Source organism: Podarcis vaucheri (genome assembly GCF_965113315.1).
Source record: "Podarcis vaucheri genome assembly, contig: HAP1_SCAFFOLD_243, whole genome shotgun sequence".
NCBI classification, from domain to species: domain Eukaryota; kingdom Metazoa; phylum Chordata; class Lepidosauria; order Squamata; family Lacertidae; genus Podarcis; species Podarcis vaucheri.
Window position 1 is genome coordinate 3,067 of NW_028118703.1, and position 11,034 is coordinate 14,100.

General features: G+C 51.6%; 1 protein-coding gene and 1 long non-coding RNA gene across 2 annotated transcripts; both read right to left on the reverse strand.

Annotated features, from left to right (window-relative positions):
• Window positions 1-286: 286 nt before the first annotated feature.
• Window positions 287-4,069, reverse strand: LOC309524459 (leucine-rich repeat-containing protein 26-like). The gene is made up of 2 exons (XM_082242399.1): window positions 3,259-4,069; window positions 287-2,161 (listed from the first exon to the last, which is right to left on the reverse strand). The coding sequence occupies exons 1-2, from the start codon at window positions 3,932-3,934 to the stop codon at window positions 1,890-1,892; spliced, it is 948 nt and encodes a 315-aa protein (XP_082098525.1). The 5' UTR covers window positions 3,935-4,069; the 3' UTR covers window positions 287-1,889.
• A 1,188-nt stretch (window positions 4,070-5,257) lies between these two features.
• On the reverse strand, window positions 5,258-7,968 carry LOC309524460. The gene is made up of 3 exons (XR_014215935.1): window positions 7,425-7,968; window positions 6,509-6,598; window positions 5,258-5,305 (listed from the first exon to the last, which is right to left on the reverse strand). It is a non-coding gene; the product is annotated as an uncharacterized lncRNA (long non-coding RNA).
• Between the last annotated feature and the right edge of the window lie 3,066 nt (window positions 7,969-11,034).

Sequence of the window (11,034 nt, forward strand, 5' to 3'; positions counted from 1 at the left end):
GCCTGGCAGTGACGTTTCTCAGTAGATAGCAAATTTCCTTTTGCATCACCAGCTTTAGACGCACCTCTTTTCTAGCAACCAGTGAATAAAGTGAACTTCCACCCCAAGCAGTAGAATTCTAGGCAACTGTGCAGCAGACAGGTGGGAATGTGTGCGGAAGAGTAAGATTCGGTCTCTGGTTACCCATTTGGGGGGAGCAGCCTTGTGTGGGCCCAGCTGCAGGCTGAAAGGGGTCAGCAGCTTTCCAACCTCCAGAATGAAAAGCAGTAGCCACCTCTGTCTCTACCACCAGACTAGGCACAGCATCGACCCACATCCCTATCTAAGGAGCTGAATTGGCACCACATACATGCCTGCCACATCCATCCTCTCCCCTCTATGTTTGTTCAGACCCTAAAGCTCTCCTAAGTGCAACAGAAACTTGTGCAGAGGTGTGTGCTGGCTCAGGCCTCGCTGTATCCTTCCCATCCTGAGAAGCCAGCCCACCCAACCAGCCATCTCCGAGTCACAGATTTGGGTGTGCCACAGGATTGGTTGCTGGTCTCTGTGTTCGAACCCTACCTTTTGCTATAGGCTTGCAGTTATTGGGTGAGTCACTTCCTCAGGGGCTTATGTGGCATCATCTCAGAACACTTGCTGTGCCACGCAAAGAGGACAAGTGCCAAGGAAGTTTCTTAAACTGAAGAGAAATCAGGTCTCAGACGAAGGAGTTGGCCCAGCAGCTGATAGCTTTATAGCATGGGTAGGCAAACTAAGGCTCGGGGGCTGAATCCAGCCCAATTGCCTTCTAAATCCAGCCCATGGACGGTCCGGGAATCAGCGTGTGTTTTTACATGAGTAGAATGTGTCCTTTTATTTAAAATGCATCTCTGGGTTGTTTGTGGGGCATAGGAATTCGTGTGGTTTTTTCCCTTTCAAAATATAGTCTGGCCCCCACAAGGTCTGAGGGACAGTGGACCGCCCCCCTGCTGAAAAAGTTTGCTGACCCCTGCTTTAGAGCGCTAGCTGGAAGCTGACTGGCTCCCCCTGACCTCTGCTGTGCTAGCGGCTGCAAAACACACTCTAGCCAGTGATGGTGCTGACACGCAGCAGAGCAGAAGAAGGGTTCTCAGCACTGCCTCTGCCCACAGCTGCAGGTGTCAACACTGCTCCACCCAGTCGCATTTCTATTGGCAAGAACGTGAAAAGAGCCCTGCAGGATCAGGCCAGTGGGGACCCATTTTGTCCAGAATCCGTTCTCACCTTGGAAAACCCACAAGCAGGACCTGAGCACACAGGCCTTCTCTCTTCTTGTGGTTTCCACCACCTGGTATTCAGAAGCATTTAGTGCCTCCCAACTGTGGAGGCAGAGCTTAGCCACCACGGCTCATAGCCACCAATAGCCATGAATTAGTCCTAACCCTCTTTGAAAGCCATCTAGGTTGGTGGTCATCACTGCCTCCCAATGGAAGCGAGTTCCACAGTTTAGCTCTGTGCTGCACAAAGAAAAACTGTCTTTTGTCTGTCCTGAATCTTCCCACATTCAGCTTCATTTCTCTGTGCTGGCTATAATTTCACAAACTTCTAGCATGTCACCTTTGACTCAAGGCCGGCTTGTGATCTTGGAACTGAGCTGGTGGGGGTCACTTCTTCCAGGGTCAAAGGGTGGGGTAGGAGGAAAGGTCCAGAAGTCACTTGCTGCCACTTCACTGCAAACCTGCCTCCTGCTTTCTAGCTGCACACCCACACTCTTACCCAAGGCTTTCTCACGTTCCCATCCAGGTAAACCCCTCAATACCACCAACAAACCAGGAGTAACAGTGACCCACATTGCAGGGCCACAGCGTAACTACACCATAGAGACTGAGGGGGAGCCATCAAAACAGTGGCAGTTTGGAGGTGCAGCTTGGCTAGCGAGGACCGCGCTCTGCACGCCTTGCCAGGGCTCCTGGCTGGATGGACGACACCTTGAGGATCTTTGCTTGGGCCACTGCTAGCGAGCCGAAGAGGATGCAGATGCAGATGCTGGTTAAGAAGGTGGACGGGCCAATGAGCAGGAAGAAAGCATAATCTTTTACGTTCAGCCAGGGCTCCCGGCAGTGAGCAAAGGACTCGTTCCCAATGGCAGCGATGGGATGTTGGGTGAGCTGTGTGGGGCGTTTGCAAGAGACAGAGTCCACCTCTGGAAAAGGGAGAGACAGAGACTCAAGGCAAGGCTGTGGTTATTGCAGCAGTTGGGGATGTTGGACCAGAGGATTGCTAACCAACAAGCACAAACCAGTTTAAGCTCTTAAGCTGCCTGACAAAGGAATTAACGTGGATTGCTTGGAGGTTGCTTCTGCTAGGACCTTTTAGGGAGACCAAGGCACCTGCTGTTCTAAAGTTAGCCAGAAAAGAAATCAAAACAGCAGTTCCATGTGGTGCATAGCTTCCATAAAAATCCATCAATATGTCTTCTACACGATTAATTGCCAAACCGGAGATAGTTGTGACCCCGCCCCCCCCCCCGGGTGTCTGGCCGGGAAGGAATCTAATTTAGAAATAAAGATTGTATTCAATGTTAGTCCTACTCAGAGGAGACCCGCTGAAACTAATGTACATGGCTAACTTAGGTTCATTTGTTCCACTGGGTCTGCTTTGAACTTTGTTGGATACAACCCTAAATGAACAAACAGATGGTTAGTCATTTCTAAAGGAGCTGATGGTGCTATAATAAAAGCCAGTTGCGTCCAGCTGCCCTGCTTCACCCACCACACACCATGTATTCTTTTTGGCAAGCTGCTTGGGGAAACTGAATCCTCCCCCTAAAAAAAATTGTTATGGCTCCAATTTATTTATTTGTTTTGAGAAACTGTGTTCACAGACTTGTATTGCTGGAACTTTGAAGGGCAGTGGAGATAACTGATAATAAAAATTTCAACCACTTTGAGGTTTTCTACAGTCAAGCAGTACAGTCAACTCTTATCTTACATGAGGGTTACATTTCAGGGGTAGTGCATAAATCCAAAACTGTGTAGAGTCAAAACACGAGTGCTGGTGGAAGCTGGTGGAATTGTCAACATCATTTTTTCCCCAGACACCCATTTTTTAAAAAAAGATTTAAAATATTTTTTTGCCAAGCGTATAAAGCTAAATGTGCACAAGTTAAATGTCCCTAAGTTGTGGGTCTACTGTTTATAAATTTCATGAAATAAAACAATAAATAAAGGTGATCGTTGTTGTTAAAGCCACCAGTTACAGGTGAGCTTTCCAACCCTGTCCCTGTTGAGTCCTGCTCACCTGGGACTTTCTCCACGTTGTCAGTGAGCCACTGGTAGAGGGGCTGGATGGCGCAGGTGCACCCCCAGGGGTTGTTGTGCAGCCTGAGGAAGTGCAGGGAAAGCAGGTTGCTGAAGAGGTCGGGCGAGAGTGAGGCAAGTGCATTGCCCTGCAGAAACAGAGCCTCGAGGTGGGGCAAGGAGCTGAGCAGCTCTGGCTCCAGCGTCAAGAGCATGTTGTTCCCCAGGTTCAGCATCCTCAGCCTCGGCACGGGGAGGAAAGTATTGGGTTGCAGGACAATCAGGTAGTTCCCACTCAGGTCCAGTTCCCGCAGCTCACTAAGGCCAGCCAGGGCCTGGGGGTGGATGACCCCGAGGATGTTGCTCCGAAGGCTCAGGTGGCGCAGGGCGCTGCCCTGGAGGACAAAGGTGCGGTTCTGGAGGGTAGCAATGCGGTTGTAGTCCAGCAGGACAGTGGTGGCATTGGCGGGAAGGTCCTCCGGCACCCAGCGCAGCTTGTGCTCCATGCAGTTGATTTCCCCAGAGGTACAGCTGCAAACAGCTGGGCAGGCAGAGCAGCTGGGGGATGGGTAGAGGAGGAGGAGGAGGAGGGCGAAAGTGGCAAAGGTCTGAAGGCAACTGCAGCGGGTAAGGCTAGAGCCTGAGGGGAGGACCTGGCTTCTACCACACGAAGCCATGGAGCCTCCTCTTCATGCCAGGATTCACAGCTTGTGCCAAAAACCTCCCAACCCACCAGCCTTTCCCTGCAAAAGGAGGGCAATTCTCGGGCTCCCCTTCTTAGCAACTGCCCTTGCTCCAGCAGAGTCCTTCTGCCCAGCTATTAACTTAGCTGCTCTTCTGGGTGCAGCTGATGGTGGGTGGAGCTTTCACTCTTCCTTAGCGAATATTTTAACAGGGCAGCCTCGCCTGCCAAGGGGCAAAGCCACAGCTTCCTCCTTGGCCCAGCCTGTCTCCTCCAAAAGAGCCACACCAGGCTGCCCTGGGATAGCCAGCTCCCAGCTTTCATCACCCCTCAGCTCCTGCTCTCAGGCTGCCCTGGCATATCATGCCAGGCAAGTTAACTGGTTTACTTATTAGTGTGCTTCACCCTGCCCTTCCTCCAAGGAGCTGCTCAGAGCAGCATTTCAGGCTCGGAGCAAGAAGCCTGTAAGGTAAGGTCAGCCTTGAAACACAAGGCATAGTTATAGCTGAGGGGATTCACACCACAAGAGGTGGGTGACAGTCAGCTTGGATGGCTTCAGGAGAAGGACTAGGCAAATTTGAGGAGAAGCAGGAGGAATGATGCAACAACATGCTCACGAGGCTGGAACCAGGATTCCCAAGGGCCTTGCCTACGCTTGACTCCAGCTCCTGACAGAGAGGGACTTGGCTGTCTGCTGCAGGGGACAGGACGATGGAGGAAGTGGATGAAAACTCTGACAAAGCAGCTTTTGTTCCGCCATAAGGCGGGCCAGCTACTGGCCCATTTCCAGTTGCACAAGGGGTGCCCCATGGACTGCAGGTGCCAACAGCCATGGGGGGAGGGGGTGCTTCTGAATAGCCATTGCTGGAAGCCAAAGGAAAAGAGAGTTGCTCTTCCATGCAGGTCCTGTTGGTGGGTTTCCCATTGAGGCATGTGGCTGGCCAACCGGAGTGGAAAGGTGTCACAACTCCCTCCCTCTACAAATGGGACACCCAAATTTGCCACTTTGCCCTGAGCCCCTGCTGCTGCCCATCCATCCATCCATCCAAGCTCCCAATGGAAACAGGAACACTCGGGATGCAAGCCTCAAGAAGATAGGAGGGGACGAACCCCCCCAAACCTTTTATTGACCCCTTCCCTCCTTCCTTCCTTCCTTCCTTCCTTCCTTCCTTCCTTCCTTCCTTCCTTCCTTCCTCCAGGATGCGGAAACAGCATCATGGGTATTTGGCATCATAGATGATTTTGGAGGAGTTTCCCCGGTCCCTTTCGTCTTCTGCGGTGAGGTTGAGGGAGTGCAGCACTTTGTACTGGACCATGGTGATGAGGGCCAGCTCCTCAGGATCTAGGCCGCTCATCAGGGTCACATCTGGGGGATAGAGGAAAAGAGAGCACACTGGGTGGCTGGTTCCATACCTGCCGACTTCTCCATGCCCAGGCCAACCTGAAGAGGGAGGAGGGTCCTGTGCTGGACCCCTTCCTGCCAGCGCAAAGCTGTCAGCTGAAGAAGCATTTCAGCTACCCAAAGAGGACTCCTTCCTGGGAGAGGCAGCATACCATCTCTACTGAAGACCTTCCTCTTCCAACAAGACTTTCAGTTTTAGACTTTTTCCGGTCTGCCTCTGCACTGGAAGGATTTTAAAATGTTTTGAAAGGTTTTTGGTAATGTTTTGTTACTTGCTGCCACCCTGGCCATCTTTGGGAGGAAAGGCAGGATATACATTTGTTAAACATAGAACTAAAGAGGAGGGGCGTGGCAGGGGCAGGAGGTGGAGCTGCTGATACAAAGCACAATCCTAACTTTTAGGGCTGGTGCTCTGGAAAAAAGGAAGCAGCCAGCAACCAGTCAGACGAAACTAGCAAGGAACTAGCCCACGAGCCCCATCAACAGGTAAGTGGCAAGGAGCTTCGCAGTTTAAGGAACTGGGCAGCCAGTGTATGGATCTAGTGTCACTGGACTTGTGCTGTACTAGTGGCCACAAGACACAGCCTGGCCACCTATAGTGTCCCCCACCCACCCAAATAAGAGGTACTGGCTGCCAGAGGCCCCATAGTGCTTCACCTTCTTCACATCACCAGGCCCAAATTCAACAACACTTAACATTGCATCCATTGGGATCCTACTGTAAACAACAGGCCATGGACCTCTGCTCAGCTTGCCAGCAGAGCCAGTAAAGTGTACAAATACACAAATCAAATAAACGAAGAAGAATGAAGCCTGGTAAGGCCGGTTTTCAGTGGCTCAGGCAGGTTTAGCAAAATACCTCTCCATATGCAAAGAAGCCAAGGTCTGGCAAGCAGCTCTGCTTCAGTGGGGAGCTTGGGCTTTGCAATGTTTATTTTTATTTTGTTTACCTTGCAGAAAGATTGAGGTCCTGCAAAGTGGCTTGTAAGGATATGCAGGACTATTTACGCCATGCCATGCCAAGGAATAACACACCAGGGATATTGTTTTAAGAAAGAAAGCTGTTATCCTTGGAAATCTAAGCCCAGAGACTGAGGACCCAGAGAATGCGGAGGGTTTGCCCATGTGCTCCCAACCCAACTCACGGGACAGGGGCTCTTTGCTTACCAGTACAGGCAGGCAGACAGAGAGAGCAATTGCTCCAGGTTGTCATTTGCTGGCAGTCTTCCACACACGTCTGCACTGGGACACCACAGACTGCAACAAGAAAGGCCCCTTAGTTATTTGTCTCAGGCAAAACCTCAGACTCACCGCCTCCTCTTCCTACTCAGCAGGATGTAACTATGCAAATGCCTATGCTACCACCAGTGTAAACTGGTTTAAGTCAACTTCTCCCCCCGCCACACACACTGCAAAACCCATACTCTGTGCAAAGGAAGGATGGCAGAACCAGGAAATGGTGGGGTCAGTACATATGGTAGGAGGACTGGACAGTGCCAGACTCTGGTGAAAACACCCTCCAAGGGCTAGGGAAGGGGCTGCCCCACAGCTCTGGAATGCCTCTCCCACCCCCAAGCATCTCAGCCTGTGGCTTTCCACCATTGCTGAAGTAGCAGAGCCAAGCCCCAGATGTACAGGGCTGAAGGCTGGGTCAGAAAGTTCCATTCTCAAGAAGATCTAAGGACTGGCTAGCATCACACACCAGGCGCAAGAGAGTCCACTGAAGTCATTCGTTGTTAACCGAAGGAGCGAATTTGCTTCCTGAATAAGTTATCTAAGAAATGCAATTGCTGCTGCCTCAAAAATGCAAGTCTGTATTTCCACCCACCCCACTTAGACCTTCCTCTACCCCTGTTTCTCCATGACTCAGTGAAGACATATTGCCCCCCTCCCATTTTGCAGGGCCCAGCATAGCATCAGGCTAACCTTCTGATGGCACCGTTCTCAAGAGGAAAAGAAAGCAGACCAGGATAGGAAGGGGCTGGGGGGGGGGGAGACCGCGCAAACAATCCAGGAGAAGGGGGAAGAAATTTGTCACCTCCAGTGTGAGAGGGCAGATCATGTTTAACAGCACCATACTAACCATGTCTACTCAGAAATGAGTCCTGTTGAATTCAACGGAACGTACTCTCAGGTAAGCGGGGATTGGATTGCAGCTATGTCACGTCAAAACGAAAGCATAGAAACCTGTTCCATCAGGAAAGTAAACAGACTTCTCTGTGCCCGCTGTCCCCACCTGCCTCTGCAACAAGCAGGTTTCTGTCACTGGGGTTGCCCAGGAGAGCTGGCAGGAACAGGATGTCCTGCTGGGAGCAGCTACACACAGGTATGTATGACTAAGATGTCTGCGCTCTCTCTCTCTCTCTCTCTCTCTCTCTCTCTCTCTCTCTCTCTCTCTCTCACACACACACACACACACACACACACACACAGACACTGCTGCTAGGGTGAACCACATTCATCCAGGTTTGGTGCTCAGCAACTGAGCAGGTACTTGTGCACTCCTAAGTGGCCACAGCCTGCCAGCCATGCTATGTAACCCACTGGAATGTTGGCACAGGCCACAAAAAATGAGTTTCTTGAGCCACTGCTGCTCCCCAAGAGAGGCTCTGTGACAACGACTGCCAGCTCCCTCACCTTTCTCAGCCGTTGTCTGGAATTGGCCGCTGCAGTCGCAGGCAGGTCGTGGTGGGGGTGCTGAGGCCCTATGACAGGAGGAGCCGCTGAAGCCCTCTGCACAGACTGAAAGGAAACAGAGCAAATGAGTGCAGCAGGGCTCAGGCATGAGAGGGAAGGGCATGGTGGCCCCAGAAGCAGCTGACATCACACAGCTCTCTCCTCCAAGCAACCACGTTTCTGGGGCTTCACGACATAACACACAGCATTAAAAGCCAGCAGGATGTTCTCATCAAACACCTGACTTGAGCAACTGTTGCTGTTGTTATTTCAACTTGGCTCTCAGGCAAGCCAATGAGGGCAGAGAAAGGAGGCCGAGATGGACAGTGGCTTCGCCTTTTAGGCTGGCCTACTGACTGCAGCTGGCTTGACACTTTCCCCCCATTGCTTTTCCGCTGTTCTTTCACTTCAGCATGATGCACAGAAGTCCAGCAGATGAAGTTCTTCCTTTAATCAACAGGGAAAGCTACACCAGTTTCATGTCTTGCACATGGAAGCAGCTCTCGACAAAGGGCTGTCCATACCTGGGCTTAATGCAACTCATGCAGCTCTCCTGTTTGGATTTTCAAAGCACAAGGAATCTCTGGATTTAAGGAGGAGATGTTGGAGGAGAGCCCCCACGTGGATGAGGGGGGAATAAAGTAGGCGTGAGTGGTTCACGATCTGCATTAACCCCAGTTTGGACAGACCCTAAGGCATTTGCATTGCAGACCTGGATGACCTGGTACATGTGCTCCTCACCAGAGCAGCCAGGATGCAGGCATGTTGCAGATCGCGGGGGTGACACTCTGCCCCTGGGCAGGCAGTGCTGACTCCAAGGTAAATCATGGTTCAGAATTACACCTTGGTGATGCCTTTCTCTCACAAGGACATAAGAAGAGCCCTGCTGATCTAGGCAAGATCTAGTCCAGCATCCCTGCTGCTCACAGGGGCTTGAGAGATCCTTCTGAAAGCCCCCAAGGAGACCTCCTTCTCCCTGGAGAGAAGTGCACTGCCGCGACACCTGGAAGCTCCACTCCTCTGCAAGGAGGAACCATCACATCCTTCAGGCAGAAGACACAAAGAGGGTTCTCTTCCCGTCCCTATGCAAGACCCACTTACTGGTCCACCTGTAAAGCGTTGAATCTGGCTTGGCGACAATGCTGTCTGTGGAGCTTATCAGATAGAAGCCAGTCCCTGTTTGGAGGACGGCGGCACACACACTGTGCTCCATCAGGCACTCCTGCTTTGCTTGCTCCAGGCTCTCAGCGGAGGGGTACAGCACGGACGGCTCTCCTGCCACGCCGTGGCCAGGTTGCTCATCAAACCATTCTGTGGCTGCTGGGAAGGGAAACATGGTGTGGCCAGCTTAGCTAATGCTCCACAATTAAAACCACCAACAGAGCCTGTTTACATGGCATGTTGTTAAATTATTTATTTGCGGATGCATTCAAATGCGGCTTTTCATCCCCAAAACAACTCCCAAAAGTGACTCACATAAAAGCACAGTGAAAGAGCAGAGCAGAAGAAAAGATCATCATAACCAACAAGTAAAAATAACAGCCAGACTCCAGGGTCTCAGGTAGTTTTCAAAAAGGGCATGTGCATGGGCAGGGGCCTGGTTTCAGCATTCAGAAAGAGTGATGGGGATTGTGTGCTCCCTCCTCAGGGAAGGAGGGTTGGGTTGGTTGTAAGAAGCTTTGGGTTGCCCTGGGCAAAATAAAGCAGCTCACAAATTCAACAAATAAACAAATTACCTTCACTACATTTGCACAGGAAGGGCTTCTCCTCCTTGCAGCTGGCATCGCTGAGAAGCCCCGTTGATGAGTCAAACCACACACAGTCCTTCAGGCCCCCATCAGCCATATCGTCCTTCAGGTACCTTTCCCCCCACACAAAAGCAAAAGGAAGAGGGTTGTTTGTGCTCCAGGGCTCAGGTGGGGGGGGGGGTCACAAGAGCTCCCTCCAAAAGGAATTTTGCAAATGCTCTCAACTAGGATGCCAGCACTCCAGGGCATATAAATTCAATTCATCGTCAGAGGTATTGCCACATCTCATATTTCCTGATTCAAAATGCAATGCTTTCCTCGAATATGAGATGAACACCATTACCCTCCCAACTAATTCTTCCATGGCTCAGATTCTCATCTGAGCTAGGGCAGTGTTCACTTTCTTCCCTCCTTCCCCTAAGCCCCTAAGCCACAGTCCTATGTTCCTTCCAGCCCCATTGTTCATTGGTTGCTACACTGATGGTGGCAGCAGGCAGAAGGGAGGGAGAAAGACAGACAGACTTACAGAAGGGATGCAGGCTGGCTATACAGCACACCAGGTACAAGGAGGAATGGAAAATGCAGTTTTCCCAGCCACTGATGTCAGGAAGCTCTGATGGATAAGGGAGGAGGCCCAAGGGAGTTGGGTTGGGATTGGATCCCATTGCATATGCCCAGTCAGGGGCTGCAATGCCAACTGGGTCATTTTGGATTAAGCTGAGCTATTTTCTATTACAAAATAATGACATTGCTGGGGGGATATCTGAGCTGATCTACTTCAAGCTTGGTGGGAATGACCTTCCCCAGCACCATTCACCCACAGGGCACTCATATCAAGGGGGAAAGGGCCCTGGAGGAGCCACCCGGGTGCTCACTGTGCCATCTGCTCATTGAGGGGCTCCTGTGTTGTCCACCGGAAGACGGATTCCTCCTTCAGGTCATTCAAGCCCGTCCAGAAGGAGCCTCCAAAGTTTGAGCGGACCCAGTCCTGGAACAAACATGGCAACCGCAACCTCAGGGTGGGTGGAAAGAAGGCAACCATCCCATGATGCCTCAGTTGACCTTTCACCTGCCTCCCTGCACGGAGGGGGGTGGGGGAGTTGGGCACGTACAGGGTGGCACAGGGTTCTCCAGAAAGGTCAATATCAAGGAAGGAGAGGGCTCCGGCTTCCCTAGGGCAAGCACCACTTGGCCCCTGGTTGCAGGCTGAGGGGAGGACCAGTGAGGGAGCCGTCTTCTGGAAACAGCAGCCCAACTCCATGGGCTGCA